Genomic DNA, 22,797 nt, shown 5'->3' on the forward strand with positions numbered 1-22,797 from the left:
ATCAGGGATAGCCAACGTGGCTTTGTGCGTGGGAAATCATGTCTCACTAACTTGACTGAGTTTTTTGAAGAAGTAACGAAGAGATTTGATGAGGGCAGAGCAGTGGACCTGATCTATAAGAACTTCAATAAGGAGTTCGACAAGGTTGCCTGTGGTTGACTAGTTAGCAAGGTTAGATCACATGGAATACAGAGAGAACTAGCTCTTTGGATACAGAACTGGCTTGAAGGTAGAACACGGAGGGTAGCCTGGAGGCCTGTGACTGCCAATGTGTCACAAGGATGGTATTGGCTCCACTGTTTTTTGTCATTTTATATAAATGATTTGAATGTGAACATAGGAGGTATAGTTAGTAAGTTTGCAAATAACATCAAAATTGGAGGTGTAATGGACAGCGAATAAGGTTACCTCAAAGTACAGTGGGATTTTGATCAGATGGGCCTGTGCACCAAGGAGAGACGGGTGGAGTTTAATTTAGTAAGTGTGAGGTGCTGTGTTTTGGAAAAGCAAATCTTAACAGGACTTATATACTTAATGGTTAGGTCCGTGGGAGTGTTGCTGAACAAAGAGACCTTGGAGTGCAGGTCCATAGCTCCTTGTAAGTGGAGTCACAGCTAGATGTGATCGTGAAGGCATTTGGTATGCTTTTCTTTATTAGTCAGAGCATTGAGTATAGGAGTTGGGAGGTCATTTTGTGGCTGTACAGGACTTTAATTGGGCCACTTTTGGAATATTGTGTACAGTTCAGGTCTCCCTGTTACAGGAAGGATGTCGTGAAACTTGAAAGGATTTGGAAAAGATTTACAAGGATGATGCCAGGGTTGAAGGATTTGAGCTATAAGAAGAGGCTGAATAGGCTGGGGCTGTTTTCCCTGGAGCGTTGGAGGCTGCAGGGTAACCTTAGAGGTTTATAAAATTGTGAGAGGCATGGATAGAGTAAATAGACAAGGTGTTTTCCCTACAGTGGGGATGTCCCTACAGTAGAGGGTATACATTTAGGGTGAGAGGAGAGAAACTTAAAATGGGCCTCAGGGGCAACCTTTTCCATGCAAAGGTTGGTGAGTGTATGGAGTGAGCTGCCAGAGGAGGGTACAATTACAACATTTAAAAGTCTTCTTGATGGATATATGCATAGGAGGGCTTAGAGGGATGTGGGCCAAGTGCTGGCTAATGAGACAATTGATTTAGGACATCTGGTCAGTATGGACAAGTTGGACCAAAGGATCTGTTTCTATGCTGTACATCTCTATGACACTTTTTTTTGAATGATTTGACCTGAATTGTTTCTGCTACCATTTTTTTCCAATACATACACGATCTGTCAAACTGTACATTTTAGGCATTTAACAAAAATCAAGATCTGTGGTTGCTGGAAATCAGAAAAAATTCAAAAGTTGATGTAAAAGCTCAATAGGTCTGGCAGCATCTGTGGAGAGAAAGCAAAGTTAATATTTCAGTTAACAGTGATCCTTCTAAGAAATTGTTTCTACTTGCATTACATCTGTAGCATATGAATTGTTATAATCATTCCTTCTTGGAATATGGGTATTGGTGGCAATATAGCATTTATTGCCCATGTATTGAATTGAGCCAGAACATATATGGATGTCAGAATTTTCTTGATCTTTTGGAAAGTATCATTCAACTGCACATCCCAACACCATTTCTGCTCTTCGTCAGGATTCGCCTCAGGATTCATTGTAGTTGCCAAGCCAGCCAAAAGTTTTGCCAATTGATTGACCATACTTCACACATCTCTTTATTCTTAGCTAACCTGAGAATGCAACTTTAAAAAAAGGTTTTGTGATTTACACATGAAAGAAGTGAAACTATCACTGTATTCTAACAGATGAAAGGCTTAACAGACAATCAATTTTTCAATGTATAATTTCAGTTACATCACACTGCAAATTTTTGCTATCAATTCTGTGTTACGATCGAGCCCTCCACAATCACCTGATAAAGGAGCGTCGCTCCGAAAGCTAGTGTGCTTCCAATTAAACCTGTTGGACTAGAACCTGGTGTTGTGTGATTTTTAACTTTCTACTCCACATGAGTCAGATTCATGTCAGATGTAAAGCATTTTTTTGTGTTGTGGCCGAATAACACCGTTTGGATTTGCTGTGTGATTGTTTTACAGAAATTGAGTTAATAGAATTGCTAGTGTGGAAACGGGCCATTCGGCCCATCAAATCTACATCGACCCTCTGAAGGGCGTGCCACCACCCCTACCCTCCTATCCTAGCCCTGTAACCCTGCATTTCCTGTGGCTAATCCACCTAGCCTGCACATCCCTGGACGCTATTGGCAATTTAGCATGGCCAGTCCACCTAAACTGCATGTCTTTGGTCTGTGGGAAGAAACTGGAGCACCCGAAGGAAACCAGTGCAGACATGTCACTGGAGGTTGGGATCGAACCTCGGTCCCTGGTGCTGTGAGGCACAATGCTAACCACTGAGCCACTGTGCCACCCTTCGTTACTTTCAGACAGTGTCAGCACATTGGAGCTGTAAATACAAGTGATAGGCAAACCACTTCAGCCTTTAAATTGGGCTTTATAGTTATAAAATTGAATTTGAAAATACATCTAATGTAGCCTGAGCGGTTCATGAACAGTTTCTATGTTTCATAAGGATTTTTTTATAATGTTGCATCTTAATTAGTAAATGAAATAAAATGCAATAGTGATGGCAGACGGGTAATGTGTTGCTGCTGTGTTTTGTGAAAGAAGCTGAACACCAAGGCCATAGAGATCTACAGCACAGAATAAAGTCCCTCGGATTGCCACATCTGCACCAGTCAAAAACAGCCACCAAACTATTTCTATCCCATTTGCCAGCGTTTGGCCCATAGCCTTGTATGCCTTGGCATTGCAAATACAAATCTCCATGGTGGAAAGCACGAACAGTCTTCCTAAAATATCAAGGAAGGAAGGGAAAAAAGAGGATTAGAAACTAATACAATAGATGTCACCAAAGAAAAAGTTCAAGAGGAGGTGATGGGGCTAAAAATAAGTCCCTGGACTTGATGAGTTGTGAAAGTGAGTACTGCAGATGCTGGAGATTAGAGTCAAGATTAGAGTGGTGCTAGAAAAGCACAGCAAGTCAGGCAGCATCCTGATGAAGGGCTTTTGCCCAAAATGCAATTTTCCTGCTCCTCAGATGCTGTGTGCACATTTTCCTGTTATATCATTACTTTCCCATAAAGATGGCCAATACAAATACCTTTTAATAAGGTAAAAGATTGTTTTGCATTCTTTCATACTGTTTTGCAATGGCACCAGCAATGCACAGCGCAGTGCATAATGCATTATTTCAATGGAAGACAAATGCTAAAACTTTACCTGGAACATCATTTTCCTTCTCAGAGCCTTCATTTACCAAGGCTTTAAATTTAGTCAATAATTGCTCTAATGCACTGTTCCCCTGACAATTGATGGGATGTTTCAAACCTTGATCTGCAAATATGTCTCCAACTATGGAGTCTTAAAGCAAGTCTGCTATTCTTAATTGGATGTTTATGCAGCAGGTAATATTAGATACAGTAATAGGTAGTGTTATATTAAAACCTGGTTCAACATCTGGTCAACAACATTGCCGATCATGTCTGATCACCATCCCCATGAAGGACCCTGGCTACCCCAAACCCTCCATCCAAATTCAGGCCACTCGCTCAACGATCCCAGACCACTCAATTAGCCCAAAATCTAACTTTACCCCCAACCAGGTCTGTCTAAGTACCTACTGCCTGGCAGCCCACTCACCCACCTAGCTTTTCCACCACCTCTGTCTCACTGTCTCACCCACCTATCCACTTCATTCCTTCACTCATCCATTCAGTAACTCATTTGTTAAGAAATTAGGCCTTTAAGTATTTCCCAGAAAGCAATAGCTAATGACATAGAAAGCGAGTAAGTCTTGTAGAAACGGAAAAATGCATAGAAAAATAGGAGCAGGAGTCGGCCATTCATCCCTTCAAACCTGCTTTGCCATTTGTTATTATCATGGTTGATGATCCACCCAATACCCTGTTCCTGCTTTTCCCCTATATACTTTGATCCCTTTAGTTGCAAGTGCTATAGTCAGCTCTTTGAAATTACACAATGTTTTAGTCTAGAAAGATGGGGGGAGAGGGTGGATTTGAATGAAATTTAGAGAATACTGAACAGCCTAGACAGAGTGGATATTGGGAAGATGTTTCTGTTGGCAAGAGAGATGAGGACTCGAGGCACAGCCTCAGAATACAGGGAAAACCCTTTAGACTGGAGATAAGGGGAAACTTCTTTCACCAAAGAGTGGTGAATCCGTGTAATTCATTGCCAGAGAAGGCTGTGAGGCCAGGTCATTGAGTATAGTTAAAACAGAGATAGATAAGTTCTTAATTGCCAGGAGGATTAAAGATTATAGGGAGAAAGTGGGAAAATGGAGTTGAGGAACCTATCAGCCATGATTGAATGGCGGTGCAAACTTGATGGGCTGAAAGACCAAATTTCTGCTCCTTTGTCTTATGGTCTTATTGCTTTCTGTGTTCGTAAATTCCACAGGTTCACCGCTTTTTGGGTGAACCTTTGTTCTGCGCTGATCCTCTTCACAGTTCTGTGAATGGATACTTGCATTGAAGGAGTTCTGCTTCATTGATTGCAAGTCTGGACTTTTTAAATGCAACCAGGCAAATATGTAGTTCTATGTTAGATCAGCATTTAATGCAGAGGTTCTGATTTTGATTGAAGGATTTTAGGCCATTGATTTCTGAATTGGTGATATTCCGCTCAAATCTTCAGTGAAAGACCAGCTGATTTCTACAATAGATAAGCATGCAATTAGTTACACTCCATTTAGCAATGATTTAATCTCAATGTGAGTGAAGTGCATGATAACTTCAGTGTCTTAATTGACCCATAGTTGAATGGCAAACTGATAGATACCATTTGTCGACATATATATTGTTGCATTATTCATATAATGAAAAAAACAGTGTATTATAAGGATAGGAACAACACGTTAAACATTGCTAAATTTAAGTGTGGAAAAACCTAATAAGAACAACTGAGCTAGGTCTTACAAGTTAGTGGAGAATTTGTCTGTATATTCAAAATGTCTGCCTTTGTTTCTTCCTACTTAACGTACCCCCAGTACAGCACAAACATTCAAAACATAATGGCAGAAAGTGCATGACACACAATTTTTATAACGTTAGGAATAGATAGTTTTGGCATTGTTTACAGGTAATAGATTTATAATTAGAAAGGAGTTGCAGCATATCATGGTCATGATAGTAGTAAAATATGGACTATTAAATTTTAATTTGACAACACTTGATTTTAATATCTGATATCTTCATGGACTAAAATGGTTTTACAAATAAAGAAACATGCACCCAAAATGGCTGCAGTGACAGATTGATTCCCATGAAGGTCATCTCAATGTGGAATGAACAAAAGTATCTGAAATGAAACTAACTTTTCATCCAAAGCTATTGAAACCAGTCAACCGTGTCAGGCATGAAGAAACTCACTTTCCCTGTTTCATTTGACAGTTGAAAATGTGTTGCTGGAAAAGCGCAGCAGGTCAGGCAGCATCCAAGGAACAGGAGATTCGACGTTTCGGGCATAAGCCCTTCTTCAGGAATCTTCTTTCTCCTCATTTAACAGTTGCCTGTTAAGTTCTGCATATTGAACATGAAAGATTGTGTGCAGCTATCCAGCTTGGAAAGCCAATGAAACCAAACTCAGGAATACCATATTTATGGTATGGTCCATAAACTGTGTTTCAGTACCTCCGCTGCAAGAGCAGCAGATGAGGAGAAATAAATTGCTTTGGTAACAACAAGAAATGGATGACGGTCTCCCTCTCAGTCTCCTCCTTGACATTAGAAACTAATACTAATGATGAAACAAATTGGAGAAACACCTATTCGTCAAGAACTTAAGGATTCTTTGAATTCCGCTATTGGGTAAGGATGCAATCCATCAACTAAACAGCCATTATTTCAGGGTGAACTGTTATAAATCAGAGACTTTAAGAATTTTTAAAACAGCATATTCTTTATTTTCCTGTTGTGTTTGAAATGTTTCTCTTTTAAAACCGAATGCCTCTGTGTGCGTTTGTATGATATCATGTTGGGGTGAGTAAGTATTAGAATTCTACTTTCACTCAAGAAAGCCTTCCCTAAATTTTGACTAACAGTACATTTTAAATAAATTGTAATGTGACTATGTGCTAAAAAAAACAAACTACTGACTGAAAGAGCCTAAAAGATTTGCCAACTCACCCATCCTCACCTAGCCACAATATAATGCATATTGTATTTCAGGACCAAGGACTTAATGATGTAACTTTTTATAAATTGCGACCATATTCCCTCCTTCAGTTTTGACGTAACTTCTGGATGTTGTAATTTCCTTAAAACATCCATCAGGACATGCTTGACTTCTTTAATATTATCTTAAGAAAGGAGATCAAATTAAAATAAAGGAAATCAAAACAGACATTCATAATAGTTTTCACAAGATTGCAGTCAAGCCAGAAGATTGTGAGTTCAAGTTGTACTTGCATAAAATCTAGGCTGACACTCCAGTATGCTATTGAGAGAGTGCTAGGCTGATGGAAATGAGAGGAGAAAGTGAGGACTACAGATGCTGGGGATCAGAGCTGAAAATGTGTTGCTGGAAAAGCGCAGCAGGTCAGGCAGCATCCAAGGCACAGGAGAATCGACGTTTCGGGCATAAGCCCTTCTTCAGGCTTATGCCCGAAACGTCGATTCTCCTGTTCCTTGGATGCTGCCTGACCTGCTGCGCTTTTGCAGCAACACATTTTCGGCTCTGATGGAAATGAGATCCTATCGTCCCCTTCAGATGGAAGTAAAAGGTCTTGTTATCCAATCTGAAGATCAGGGGACTTCTCTCCAGTGTCCTGGCCAAAGATTGTGTCTCAGCCATCATCTCTAAAACAAATGATCTGATTGCATGATTTGGAGATGCCAATGTTGAAAATTACACAACACCAGTTTATAGTCCGCCAGCTGTTATTGGAAGCACTAGCTTTTGGAGCGCTGCTCCTTCATCAGGTGGTTGTGTAGTACACAATTGTAAGACACAGAATTTATAGCAAAAGTTTACAGTGTTGAAATTATACATTGAAAAATACCTTGATTGTTTGTTGAGTCTTTCATCTGTTCAAATACCATGATAGTTTCACTTCTTTCATGTGTAAATCACAAAACTTTTTTTTTTAAAAGTTACATTCTTAGGTTAAGTGTAACAATTGGTGTTAGCCAGATAATATGTTGAAGGCATTAGCCCTCTGTGTTCTCTGTTTGTGCCATAATGTTTAGACTGATTCTTATTGAAAAAGTGAGTTAACAGAGTCTTACATGAAATCATGTAGTTTTTGAGCAAAGTACAAATTCACCCTACAAACGTATATGTATATTTGTGCATGTGGGTCTTTGTGTGTGTGTCTTTGTCTGCCCAGGTTAGGGGGTTGTGATTGTGAGAGAGTGTATATGTGTGTATATGTGAGTGTAGAGTGTCTAAGTCTGTGAGGAGGTGCATATGGAAGTGAGTGTGCATGTGTGTATCTGGACTGGGGGGGGTTTGTGAGTGTCTGTGAGAGTGTAGAGTTGTGTGTGTGTAGGGGTGTCTGTGATTGCAGTCATACTATTTTTGTGAGATTTGGTTGCAAAAGCATTTTGGGAAAATCCTGAGGTCACGCAATATGGTCTTCAAATATAAGGTTTTCTTCTTTCTTTTTGGAAGAGCTATTTTTTCGAAAATTCAAAAATACAGATTTGCAGATTCTTATTCTTGTTTCACAATGCTGAGGTAGAAATCGGGACTCCCTGTGAAAGTTTCCCAAAGCTTTGCTGATACTTCTATACTAAACAACACACATCTAATTTTTACAATCTCTCTCTTGTGGGGCAACAATTTAGTTCCAATTTTGTCAATATTTCTTTTCCACAGTTTAGTTTCTCAATATGTAAGAAGCAAAATAGCATCACATATAAATAAAAATAAGTGCGCCTGTTCTCATCCTCGACTACTTTTCAAATCTTTCTTTGATTCTTATGCATTATAAATTGGCAATTACAATTGAAGCTTTTTGAGTTGCCTCCATCAAGTTATCATCACTTCTGAGTAAGAATTGTGCTGATACACATGAACAGCTTGGAGCAGATTTGTCATCATTATTGGTATATAGGGTAATTTTTGAGGGGGATGAGATTGTAATACTGATCAGTCCAGATTCCTTTCAGAAAACTGTATAAATAACACAAGCTGAGTAAAGATGTTATGTTTTAGTTATAACTGCATTTTGGTTATCATTCCAGAAATTAAGAACCTTAATCCAATCGTGGTAACTTCAGAATTTGCAATTCTGTAAATATTGTAATTTGTCACTTGGAAGCAGCCAAAAATAACAATGAAAGATGTTGATTGTGTCATCCCAAATAACTTGCTGCCATCGTTTAAAGAAGAGAATCTTGCACCCCTACTAGGTATAATCTTTAAGTGAGCTGAAAATGTGTTGCTGGAAAAGCGCAGCAGGTCAGGCAGCATCCTAGGAGCAGGAGAATAGACATTTCGGGCATGAGCCCTTCTTCAGGAATCAGGAGCCCTTCTACAAGGATAACCTTTATGTGACTCCTGTTTCACATCATGTCGTTGATTGATTATTAATAATCTCTGAACTGGACAATTATGTTGTTCAAACAGAAACAGAGTCATTAAAAAAATGTAGATTTGCTAGTATTACCTGCATTCTGCAAAAAAGCGAGAAAAAGATTTCAAACAAATAGTTGCATTTCAGCTGCAAGAATTCCTATGTTTAGTTGGCAGAGCATCTTTTACGGCTGTTTTAAATGTAAAACCACCTTTACCTACGTCTCTGTAACTGAAGGTGGTTAACAACTTTGATTTTTGTTACTTTTTATTAGTTTTATTTTTATAGGTTGAAACAAGAAATCTGTCTTGTGTTACACCAAACAACAAGCTTCCACCGGGCAGTTTATCTTGACTCTTGTGTTTTGTCATGCATTTTAACCAGCAAAAGTCTAGTACATTTAAGACTTCGACTAAGTTCCTTTTCACTAGTGTATATTTCTTCTCAAGAGAATGACATACTGTCCTTAGTTGTGTGAAACATCTATGTTTTTTATGACCGTAACTAATGTTTATTTTCGCAACACTGGGTCATACTAAACAGCTAATTTCCTCAATTGGCGCCAACTTAGTGAAATGAAGTTTTATAGTGTATTTGAACTGACCAGCTTTTATTTTGTTTTATTGAATCCCCTGATGTTAGACAAATAAGATCATTAATAGGCTTCTTTATCTAACAGGAAGTATTATTCAGCGGAAGCTATATTTTCTCTACCTGCAGTGTGAAAGAAAAGTTCATTTCTCATAATTATGAGCAGCCAATCAGTTGTGAATCAGTGTGTGAGAGCAGGAGCATTACATCGGTTGTTGTTTACTTGTTAACCACAGTTACAATTGTTCAGCTTAGATTCTCACCATCCCCAGTGTACCTTCCTAACCAATGATTCTACAGGCCTATCTTGCGTTCTGCTAGTTTGGATTCCACAACAGTACTTTCAAAATAAAAGTTACTAATTAGTTGGCAGCAACTGGAACTCAAACCCACGGGACATTTTTGTAATGCAGGATTTGAATTTGGAAACTGCTTTTGAGAAGATTCTTTCTAAGGCTCAACATATGAATACTCAGTACGTTGATGATGCCAAGGGAAGATTTGTTCAGGCTCTGACAAATTCCGTATAATTTTACTGTATTTGTTTTTTCCTGCACAATTAGTTATAAAAGTGAAACATGTTGCTGAATCAAAATATTACCGTGGAAAGCCCTCACGACCTTTCCATACTCCCAAAAGGAAGATGAGAAAAATTATGTAATGGATATGTTAAGGACCTTGATTTGTGCTTATTAAAATATTTTTTTGAATAAACAATTTAACTTAACATTTTCAGGAACAAGTTAGTGAACTCAAAATAATAAAGCCACTGTATTTGAGACACAATTCCATTTCACTGATACATCACAATAGATTCCTGATCATTTCTTGACCTAAGAATCAATTCTCATTTTCATGATGTACACCTCTCCTTATCCTGCTTCAATTCCAAATAAGTAAAATTCCCAATCTGAGTTTCACCAATATTCAAGAATTTAGTTAATAGCTTTCTAAGTAACAATCAACTTTATATTTTGCACTGCAACTAATTACACTTTTTGCTATTTTGAAAGATTATCTTGCCCCATCCTCTTTCGTGTTATTCATTAGCTTTAAATATTGCATAATGTGAAGTCTTTGATCTATCTATAAGTACATCAAACCTATGAGTCTTTTTCCCCCCGTGTAAGACTGCATTCAGTCATGTTTTGCTGCACATTTTCCATTACGTTAAATGAATTTGTTGCTTTAGTTTGAAATCTTTTGCATATTGAGAGTTACCATTATCTTTAGGTGTTCATTTCCTGAATTAGTGGTGAAGGCACTCACATTTTCCTTGCATTCCATCTAAACCTTTTGCCTTTCATTTTAAATTTGTTTCCAGCCCCCCCCCCAACATTTTTAATGGCCCTCCTGACTAAGGGGAGCAGTTGCTTTCTATTTACCCTGTTCATTCTCTTTATAATCTTATACACCTCTAACAGGTCCTCCCTCAAACTTGAATGCTCTAAAGGAGACCACCTGAGCTTATCCTTTCTCTCTTCAAAGCTAAAATGCTCTATCCCAGGCAACATCCTGACGAATCTACTTTGCACCCCCTCCAGGGGAATCAAATCCTTCCTGTAGTGTCGTGACCAGAACTGTATATAGCACTGCAGCTCTGGTCTAACAACAGTTCTGTAGAACTCAGTGCTCTTATAATCTATGTCACAATTGATAAAGGCAGCAATATGCCACTTTAACTACCCTTTTATGCCACTTTCAGTTTCTGTGAGCATCCTACCCATTTTTGCTATCAAATACTCCTTTGTCTCATTCCTTCTTCTGAAGTACATCATCTCACATTTATCTGGGTTAAATTCCGTCTGCCACTGATCGCTTATCTGACCAATCTGTTGGAAGAAACCAATCTTAGTCTCCAAAATATTTTTCAAAGCACAGCATTATTTTTGCTGCTATTTTTAGTTTTTATTTAAGAGGATGAACTGATGCAGCTTTGGACTTCAGTGTACTTTGAGTACATGAAAGAGAGGAATATGTCTAAGGTGTGGTCACAAAATTAGAATCCTGCTTGGATAGAAATCCTATTCTAAGCCTTTCTAAGCTAACTTAAAATTCATATGATTTTTGCATTGAAAAGCAAACAATCTAACAAAAGTAAAAATGATGTGTTTAAAGCGATAAGTTTTCTTATCTCACATTCATTTCACCTTTCTGCATTTGAAAAGCCTGAATTACACTTGTGAATAATCAATCGATTTAGAAATTGTCTGTCTGATGGTTTTCTTTCTGCTCGTTAATGTTGTACAGTACTTATCCTTTCAATGTATCAGTGAAGGCAGAAATGAATGTTGGTTACATTGAGTACTGTGGTCAACATTTGGACTATTTTAATGGATGCAAACATTAAACATTTAAAAAAAAAATTGAACAGTGAAATTTACACTATTGCCAGACTAAAGTTGGAGCTCCAACTTTCTGTTTAGCTTTGTTCAATACAGAAGAACTATTTCTTTTTGAAAAAAATTATTTAAATTGTCTCTCTTTGTTGGACCTTTATAACAAGCCCTTCCAAAGGAGTCCAACATTTGGAGGTTGATAATATTGGCAGTAAGTTTGGGACAGTGATTGAGCTCTAAACTGCAATGCGTACGCTACAAGTGATGTTGTCATGTATGCTATGTTGGGGGTGTTATTAGGCAGACCTTCCAGTAACTTTTGTTGCAGTGTGTGCAAATGTGGATGGCATTCAAGGAACTGGGTAGGATTAACATACTAATTAGCATGCTAGCCTTCACTGTTTAGGTTTACAAATGAACAATGGATGATTTGCAATGAGAGCTTGTTGCCATTAGAACAGTCCTTCAGTTTGCTCCTTCAGCAGACAGAAATGATGTTTTCATAATTTTGTTGAAAAAAAATCAAATAAAAACACAATACACTTGATAATCATCAACCTAGGACTGAGGGGAGTCAGCACAGAAGTCTTCTCGATCAAGAATGAGAGAACTGATTTCTCTCCAAAACAACAAGTGGAGAAATATATACAGTGTTGACAACACCATGGCTGCATATTTATGCCACAAGGTTTCTACCTCTCAGCTTTCTGGGATTAGGCATTATTATATTTTTGTGCAGAACTAAGACAGTGCAAGCTGTTTTCAGTACATGAGCAATAAGCATAATTTATCAAGACAATGTTGGCAACATTTAGCTAGTCAGTTTGTAGATTGCATCCCTGATTTGGCCTCCACTTCTTTTTCCTTCTGCTGGGAGACACCAGGAATTGGTCAGTGAGCCAAGCTGCATTTCCAGCCTCAATTCTGCTGAATCTCTGGTTCACTGACCAAAATGATGTTGAATGAACTGAACCTGAAGCCATTCTGCACTGCTATTAAACCAGGCTACATATCCAGTCCCACTAAATAACAGATATACAACTTAATTTAGTATATCTTGCACAGCATCTTGATGTTTATTTGAAGGTTTAAAACTGGTAAGGATAACAGTTAAATTGATAAATATAAAAATGGTAATATAAAAATGTTGCTTATGATGTGAAAAGCTTAATATTAATGATTTAATATGGCTGTGTGATCATCTTAGTAACACTCTGTTCCAGGAAGTAAAGTTTAAGCTTCTCCATTCATCCATACAATATGAAGGTTTGTTTTGTGGCTCTCTTCTGCACTTTCACATGCATTTAAAAATTGCCTATTGCCATTGTGCTTACAACTGGACTGATCAAAATACCCCAGAGTTTGACCAGGATTTCCTCTGGCATATATTTGATTATTCAGTCTATGGAGTTGAATATTCTTTTGGATTTAGATTAGATTACTTACAGTGTGGAAACAGGCCCTTTGGCCCAACAAGCCCGCACCAACCTGCCGAAGTGCAACCCACCCAGACCCATTCCCCTACATTTACCCCTGCCCCTAACACTACGGACAATTTTAGCATGGTCAATTCACCTAACCCGCACATTTTTGGACTGTGGGAGGAAACCGGAGCACCCGGAGGAAACCCACGCAGACTCAGGGAGAATGTGCAAACTCTACACAGACAGTTGCCTGAGATGGGAATTGAACCCGGGTCTCTGGTACTGTGAGGCAGCAGTGCTAACTGCTGTGGTGCCACCGTGCCGCATGTGTTGCTTTCTACTTTGTATTGCTACAATGTTGAATATTGAGTGTGATAAGATAGTTCGATTCAAAAGATTTCAGCACCTTCATGTGAGTAAGAAAGCCACTTACTTTCTCTTCTTTTTTGCATTTCTTCACATTTGTATGAATTTATTTTTACCTGTTTAGTCTATTTAAGCATTCTATCCAACTCTTACTGTTAACTGTCTGAGCTTCTTCCTCTAAATCTATATTTTCTCCTTTGGTATCATCTGCAAATTCTAATAATGTTCCATTTAATTTTTAAATTTCTTTATGTAAACTAAAAATAATGATCCAAAGAGGTAGACCAAGGGCATCCAATTCAGTAGCTTTTTTTATAATTCATTTGTGAGATGTGTGTGTTCACTTATTGTCCATTCCCTAATTGGTCTTGAGAAGATGGTGGCAAGTTGCCCTCTTGAACGGCTGAAATCCATGTCATGTAGATGTACCTACTGTGCTATAAGGGACAGATTTCCAGGAGTTTTACTTATCCCAGTGTAACTTCTGTATTATATACTTTTTCTTTACATGAAATTTCTGACATATGAGTAAAATCTAACCCTTAACCTTTAGTTTAACCACAACCCTTTTGAAGGTCAGCACATTCTGGGAAGTTTGAGAGTGTCATGCCTTAGGGCTTTCTCTTGTTAAATTGGAAAGTACATTCTTCAGATGTTGAGGAGGTTGCATGTGCGTGATCTTCTCTGCTGAATCTATTCTGACTACTTATTATTCAGTTATACTTATTCAAATAGTGCACAACTCCAGTACATACACTCCGATGCATTATTTTACAAGTAAGGGAAGTGAACTTTTCGTCTGTTTCGTCACCGTTTCCAGTGCTTCCTAGTGTGTTCCCACTCCCCAGTCCTATTTCACAACTTCAGTAGTCAATTGCTTTTACATTCTGCCTTGAGCACTTGGGGTTCGATTACAGAGTTGCTCATTCGTAATTTCTTTAAAAGTATAAATTCTGAGAAAGAATCGAAGAGAAGAGATTCCTGATCAGGCAGTTTTGATGTGGAGTGACACTGTTCAAACTATAACCACTTGTTTTTCAAGAGAGAGATGCATACACTTCCATGTGGACAGTGGCTACAAAGAGTCAGAAAGAAATTAAAACTAAATTGCTCCAGAACGCATGTTCAAAATATTTAATATAAGCCATCTTTAAAGTCTATTTTTTCTGAAAAGGTTGAATGTTGCTGAACTTGTATACAGCATGAAGAAAAGAGAAATTTGTCTGAAACAAAGCTTTGACAGTTAAATTTTTTGTTTCCGAGTACATTTGGGAAAAAAAATGAAAAAACTCTTGAGTAATGATTTCTCTGGCACAAGGAAAGTGATGTTCATCTGAGTCAAAATGTTTCTTTGCTTCTCTGTTAAATAGAAATATGTGTGCTTTTGATGCTCTGACATAATCCTGGATAACTGAAACAGTGCTTCTTCATTATGCAGGCTTGCAACTCCGAATTAAGTACAGCATTTAGTGTTTAAGTTAGTGACTTGTCATTTATGGTTGTAGTTCAGGAATTTTTAAAAATATCTTGGATATCATAGGAAATCCAACCCCATGCCTGTAATTTATAATTTATTAATTTACAAAATATTTTTACTGGTAGTCTGTTTCATTTTATTTGAAACATACTTCATTTTTCTTCACAGCTGTTTTCTAGATCTTTATTGTTGTTGATACTATTGGCATTAAAAATCTAGATTTGTGAGAATAGTTTGAAGTATTATAATTGAATCAATTTGCAAAAGGAAATTTATTCCAGCTTGAAAAATATTTGAATTTCGTCGCTTTTCTTTTGCAGTAAAATTGAAAACATATTTTCTGTTTTTAGGCACTTGGAGATTGTGATTTGTCAAGAGTTTTGACTCAATTTCTGCCTATGATTAAGTCTTATGAGGAGAGAGACAATTCTGACTACAACCTCGAAGAAATTCTTGTATTATTGGTTTACATCTATTCTGTCGTTGGAGAACTCAAGGTAGACAACGTGGTGGATAAAGCTGAATGTGACGTTAAGAAAGCTTTGCTGCAAGCATTATGCGATGAACCTAATTTATCTGACCTACTTCAGGAAATAACAGGTTGGTCTGAAATATGCTGCCTTAACCTTAACCACAACCCTTTTAAATGTCATTACACTTTGGGAAGTTAAAGAATGTCATGCCTTGGGGCAATATATGTGAACTTTTGAAATGTATATTAGCTATAAAGGATTCCAACTGAAAAATGTGTTGCTGGAAAATCACAGCAGGTCAGGCAGCATCCAAGGAGCAGGAGAATCGATGTTTCAGGCGTAAGCCTTTCCTCAGGATTCCAGCCCCATTAGTTTAAATGGTGCTGCTATGATGCAATTGTCTAATAACACGGGATTGCAGTAGAACGGAACTACTATGTTATTCTACCACTGTATTCTTTTCTTAAAAAAAAGATTTGAAGCGATTGTTTGAAGTGTGACCACACAACTCTTACAAAGTTGGATGATCTCCGTTATATTTGAATTATGAACATGTCAAGGAGTGGCAAGGTGGCTCAGTGGTTAGCACTACTGCCTCACAGCGCCAGAGACCCAGATTCAATTCCCACCTTGGGCAACCATCTGTGTGGAGTTTACACATTCTCCCCATGTCTGCGTGGGTTTCCTTCGGGTGCCCCGGTTTCCTCCACAATCCAAGATGTGCAGGTTAGGTGAATTGACCATGCTGAATTGCCTGTAGTGTTAGCTGCATTAGTGAGGGGGAAATATAGGGTAGGGAATAGGTCTGGGTGGGTTACTCTCCGGAGGGTTGGTGTGGACTTGTTGGGCCTAACAGCCTGTTTCCGCATCGTAGGGAATCTAATCTAGACAAGATAGCTAAAATATTTTAAATTTGTATTCCTCCTTCACCTTTACATAATACAATCTATTCATGAACCTTGAAAAGGGCACTTAATAGGGATTGGGTACGGTATTTTTTTTTAATGATATTTTCTGCTATATTTCTGTTCTGGAACTAAAAGATGAATTAGTTAATTGATTATAGCGTGTCTTAAACTATTCATCATGACAAGGTGTTTCTCACATTCTTATGTAGAACTATGACCTCATAATTAGACAAGCAGTTCCTTCTCATTGTTTTCATGATCCTACTCCGATACTAAGGATGGCATGGAGAGAGAGATGTTAAACAGAAGTGTGAGAAGTTAAATAGAAGTGTGAGAAAAGTTTGGTGAAGTGCCTAAAGGTTAAGGGATGGGTTTCAGAAAAATAATTCCAGACTAAAAAGGCATAATTGCTGCAAATCTAAATATCTGAAATTAAGAACATCAAAAATCTTTATCTTATTCTAAAAAAGAAATTAACGATTGTCACTAATAGATAGTAAGGAGAGGTATATTCTGAAATTATCCAAGAAACCTGGAAGTTATAATGGATGTTCTGTGTGTATGTTTACAATACAAGGCAGGAATATGCCCTTCGGTCCACTTAATTCTTATTTAGACCTTCTACTTGTTGCCCATACATGGCTTCTATCCCTCTGTTCGCCTCCCACTCGTGTCTATCAAATACACCTTAAACATTGCTAATGTGCCTGCTTCTACCATCTCCATTGGCTGTGCATTCCAGGCACCCACTCTGTTTGAAAAGTTTTATCTCCACACTACTTCCTTAAACTTTCCCCTCTCACCTTGAATCTATGCTGTCTTGTAGTTTACCTGTTCAACCTGGGAAAAAGCTTCGAATTATCCACCCTGTCTATGCCCCTCATCATTTTGTAGACCTCTGTCTGGGTGCCTCTCAGCCTTCATCTTTCCAGTGAAAACAATCCGAGTTTATCTAACTTCTCAAAGAAAACTCTCCAGACCAGGCAACATCTTAGAATCGAATAGAATTGAATTCCTACAGTGTGGAAACAGGCCTTTCAGCTCAACAAGATCCACATCAACCCTCCGAAGAGTAACCCACCCAGGTCTATTCTTCTCCCCTATATTTACCCTTGATAGGGGCACCTAACCTACACATCCCTGAACACTATGGGCAATTAGCGTGGCTAATTTACCCAACTTGCACGTCTTTGGACTGTGGGAGGAAACCCAGAGCACCACGCAGACACGGGGGGAATGTGCAAACTCCACACAGACAGTTGCCCAAGGCTGGAATCAAACCTAGATCCCTGGCGCTGTAAGGCAGCAGTGCTAACCACTGAGCCACCGTGCCACCCCTTGGTAAACACCCTGGTAAACTTTCCTTGCACCCTCTCCAAAGCATCCACGTTCTACTGGTAGTGTGGTGAAGAGAATTGCACCCAATATTCCAAACATGGCCTAACTAAAGTTTTGTACAGTTGTAACATAATTTGCCAACTTCTGTATTCAATGCCCAATCGATGAAGACAAGTGCGATACACTGTAGGGAATCTAATCTAATCTAATGTAATCTAACCCTGGAGACTTGTCTACCTTAATACATTTCAAGATACCCAACACTTCCTCCTTCAATATGTTGACCTGCCTGAGAGCATTTACACAACGTTCCCTAATCTCAATGTCCCTCTCTTTGGTGAATACCAATGTAAAGTACTCATTAAGGATTTCCTATGGCTCCTTCTATAACCTCCCTGCTTAATCCTTGAATGGGCCTGCTTTTTCCCTAGCTACCCTTTTGCTCCGAATATACGTATAAAATGCCTTGAGATCCTCCTTAATCCTACTGGCCATGGACATTTCATAGCCCTTTTAGCCCTCTTCACTCCCTGTTTGAGCTCCTTCCTATTTTCTCTAATAGGGTGACCTTTAATTTTAAAGCTTTTTTATATAATGAGTACAAACAGTTTTGCTTACCACAGATCATATCATGGTAAACTTGATATGATCACGATAGACTTCACAGCCAGTGTCAGGACTATCCAGAAATCACCAGGTATAAAACATTAATCCACATGGTACTGTGAGTGGTTAGAGAAAATTCAGATATACCTTGAACCAGTTTTTAATTTTCATTTAACATTTCTGATGATGGATTCTAAAGAATTTGGAGACTGGCAATCAGACATAGAACTGGTTCCAGTTCTTTTTGCTGGAAATAGACCATAGAGGATTTATTGATGAAAAAGGAAGATCAGGGAATTGGGAGTTGTGGAAGTATTGGATGGGATCGGGGGAGTCAGTATTTTTCTCCAATGCGAACATTGCTGAGACCATTGAACTTAGAAGTTGGGACATCATGTTGTGGTAGCAAAAGACATGAGTGTGGCCACTTTTGGAGTGCTGTGTACAGTTCTGGTTGCCATGCTGTAGGAAGGATATTATTAAATTGAAGATGATGCAGAAAAGATTTGCCAGAATGTCAGCAGAGCTGGAGAGTTTGAGTTTTAAGGATCTGCTGGGACTTCTGTCACAGTAGCATAGGAGGTTGAGGAGTGACCTTGTAGAGATTTATAGTATCATGAGGGGTACAGATAAAGTGAATAGCAAAGGTCTTTTCCCTACGATTGGGGAGTGCAAGACTAGAAGACATAGTTTAAAGTGAAAGGAGAAAGATTTTAAAGGCACCTAAAGAACAACTCTATCACACAGAGGTGGTTCATATAGAGTCGTAGAGATGTACAGTACAGAAACAGAACGTTTGGTCCAACCCATCCATTCCAACCAGATATCCTAAATTAATCTAGTCCCTGTAGTTGTGGGTATTTACGCAACCTTTTGTCAGCACTTGCCCCATATCTCTCTAAACCCTTCCTATTTATATACCCATCCAGATGCCTTTTAAATGTTGCAATTGCACCAGCCTTCACCACTTTCTGTGGCAGCTCATGCCATACACACGCCACCCTCTGTGTGAAAACATTGCCCTTTAGATCCCTTTTAAATATTTCCCATCTCATCCTAAGCCTATCCACTCTAGTACTGGAATCCTCACCCCCCCATCCTAGGGAAAAGACCTTGTCCATTCACCCTATCCTTGCTGCTCATGATTTTATAAACCTCTGTAAGGTCACTCCTCAGCCTCCTATGGAATGAACTGCCACAGGAAGTGGGAGACGCAGTTACATTTATAACATTTAAAAGACACTTGGATAGGTAAATGAATTGAGAGGGACATGATCGGCATGGAGAGTTGAACAATAGAGTCTGTTTCCTGCTGTATGACTCCATGTAAAATAACTTTTTTTTTAATATTCTGAAAATGCTGTTATTTAAAATAAGGGTTAATATTAGCAGTATTATTTGATTGAAATCATCTGTATATAAAAGTGGCTGTATGCCTATTATCAAAAAATACATCAACTGATGATGAATATTTTACTGTGTTCACAGCTTTTAATTGGGGGGCTAAGCTCTCTTACAACAGGTTTCTTTCATTTCGAAAACTACTTTTTCTGCACAAAGACAACTGTTTTGATGTGAAGGTTGCTCCCATCAGAGAACAACCTTTTGTCTGCTTGTCGCCAAATCGGAACTCTTCAGTTTTAGTTGCATATTGTTTCATATCTTAGTGTTACCACACTCACCTTCAGGGTCCATTCTTTGTTGAGGATAGCTTCATGAGCCAACAGCTCATTTTTTAAGCTCATTTCAGTAAGCAGCAGAAACAAGCTTATGACAGCATTGAACAAAGAACATTGAATACTTGGCTTCTCTGCCAATTTAGGTTCAGAGTTCGTCAATTGAGGTGCTAGGAGCACAGGGGTGGGATAGTGGGCTGGTTGCTAAGCCAGTTCTTCCTGCAATTTGATATAAGGAGGGATTGTGTATAATGGAAACGAGTGGAAGAGCTGTTAGTGATGATGCATGAGCAGGAGAGTCATAGAGAGGTACAGCTTTTGTCCAATTTGACTATGCCGACCAGATATCCTCAATTAATCTAGTTCCATTTGCCAGTATTTGGACTATATCCCTCTGAAGCTACCTATTCCAAGATCCATCCAGATGTCTTTTGAATATTGTAATTGTCCCAGCCTCTACCACTTCCTCTAGCGACTCATTCCATACAGAGACCACCCTCTGCCTGAAGAGGTTGCCCCTTAGATCCCTTTTAAATCTTGTTCCTCTCACCCTAAACATATGCTCTCTAGTTTTGGACTCCCCCCAACCTAGGCAAAAGACATTGGCTATTCACCGTATTCATGCCTCTCATGATTTTACAAACCTCTATTAGATCACCCCTCGGCTCCAGGGAAAGAAGCCCCAGTCTATTCACCCTCTCCCAATAGCTCATGCCCTCCAATCCCTGTAACATCCTTGTTAAATCTGATCAAGGTTAGCAACATTCGTCCACTAGCAGAATTGAATGCTGTACCCTAGTGCCAAAATTGAGACAGCTGCCAATCAGACAAGTCAAGCAATATCCTAACCTTGTCTCTAAGGTAAGATGCAGTGCTTATGACAGTGTCCCAGATATCATGATTGCTACCCTTTGCTATGTCATGCCCCACTGGCAAGACATGCCCAACAGGGTTGGTGGCACAGCAATAAACAGTTGGGAGGGAGTTGCCCTGGGAACCCTCAACATGGACTCTAGACTCCTGAAGTCTCATGGTACCAGGTCAAATAGAGGCAAGGAAACCTCATGCTGATTGCCATATTATTGATCCCTCCTCAACTGATGAATGAGTGCTGCTTCGTATTGCAAACATGGAGGTACTGTACTTCAGAGTCATGCCAGACTTGAAACATTAACTCTGTTTCTCTATCCACAGATGCAGCCAGACCTGCTGAGTTTCTCCAGTATTCTTGCACTTGTACTATCACCAAGATTCACTGCAGTAATTCATCAGCACCTTCTACATCCATGACCTTTATCACTAGAAGGACAAGAGTAGCAGGTACACAGGAACATGCAAGATTCCCTCCAAATCACACACCAACCCACCTTGGATCTGTACCACTGTTTCAGCACTGGGTCAAAATCGTGAAATTCCCTCTCTAACTGCAATGTGGGTGTCCCTACACCAAAAGGACTGTGATGGTTCAAGAAGGCAGTGAACTCTCCACCACCTTTTCAAGGGCAATTTGGGATGGGGATAAATCCTGGGCTGGCCAAACACGCAATGATACATTAATGAATTTCAGAAAGTTTATTCTCCAAACAGTATAGACTGTTCTCTGATGTGTGTAACACGGGGTCTGTCATCTCCTTTTTGCACTAGCATTGAAGACCCATTTCATTCCTGCTGAATGTTTAATTTCCTTTTGAAAACAAGATTAATTGCATGCTAGGAGGAATATCTATTTGTTTGCTTTGGTGGAAGTCAGTCAGAAATATCAATCATATATGTCAACTGAGTAAATGTATGCTGGCCAACAAAACATTTCCAACTTATCACGGACTTAGTCATTAGAAATATCTTATAAGGTGTAAATATACAGAATTTTGTCTTATTTTGAAGGCTGATGGAGAGAGAATGCCTTACATTAAATTCCATCTCTTCTGTCCCCTCTATTTGAGTTACCGATCTGAGCTAGCAAAGGCTGAAGCCTTGGTAAAGCACTCCTACTTCACCTTGACCCCTAAATTAGTTCCTTATACTGGGGAACTAATGCTTCACTGTCAGCAGTTAGCTTCAGATCAAGCTGACGCTGATATTTTAGCAGCATCCTTAAACTCTGGACTTAAGGAAAAGTTTCCAATTGTACTTTTAGATATTGAAGAATCTCTCTTTTTTTGGGGGGGGGGGGGGCGGTGAGATGGAGAGCCATAGCAATTTGCAAGTTCTATCATATCAATATGGTTTCTCTGAAAGAGCAATCTAAAACTATATCCTAAGCTGCTGTATCTTCATATAGCCAGGTGTCTTTCAACTTTTTTACATATTTGTGATGAAATGAAAAATGTTCCAGCCATGTAGCAGTTTTGTCCAGCCTTACTATTCTCTCCCTCATCGACCATTTCACATTAATGACACAACACCCACACTCTCAAACCTCTGCCACCACCACCAAACAGGCTCCCCTATCAGAAGGCTCCCCTTCCTCCTCCCCTATTCACCCAAACAAAATCGAGCATTATTTTAAAAAAACTAAGTTTCCTGTTGACTTCTTTAGTTCCAATGGGAATGACATAAGCTCTTCATATTAAATATAGTTTCTCATTCTGATGAGTTTAGGGTAATATATATTCCACATTTTTACTGAATTCACCTAAGTTATACTGCTACCTTTGCATTAGATTGCTCTGGGACTGAAAGCATTTCACACCATCATGCTCATGATAGTGCAGCTGCAATCTATGCAAGAAACAAACATCCAAACTAATTCTATCTGTGGGTGTTGGATGATCCTATTTTATTAGTGGTGGAATACAAGTGGGAGTTGCTGTGCAATTCCTAATGGACTCTATCCAAATAAAAATGTCAAAAATGTGATTTAAATTGGGTTTGTTGGTCTGCAAAAGCAATTAGTTCTGCTGTTTATTGTTAAATAGTGGACAATAATTACCAGT

General features: G+C 38.8%; 1 protein-coding gene across 1 annotated transcript in view; it reads left to right on the forward strand.

The window, feature by feature from the left end:
• The window catches only part of scfd2 (sec1 family domain containing 2), a 320,194-nt gene that overhangs the window by 124,326 nt on the left and 173,071 nt on the right, over window positions 1–22,797 (forward strand). Inside the window, exon 5 of the mRNA XM_060830813.1 lies at window positions 15,211–15,460. Within this exon, the coding sequence (XP_060686796.1) occupies window positions 15,211–15,460 (250 nt within the window). The remainder of the gene's footprint in view (window positions 1–15,210; window positions 15,461–22,797) is intronic.

Source organism: Hemiscyllium ocellatum, chromosome 1 (assembly GCF_020745735.1).
Source record: "Hemiscyllium ocellatum isolate sHemOce1 chromosome 1, sHemOce1.pat.X.cur, whole genome shotgun sequence".
NCBI classification, from domain to species: domain Eukaryota; kingdom Metazoa; phylum Chordata; class Chondrichthyes; order Orectolobiformes; family Hemiscylliidae; genus Hemiscyllium; species Hemiscyllium ocellatum.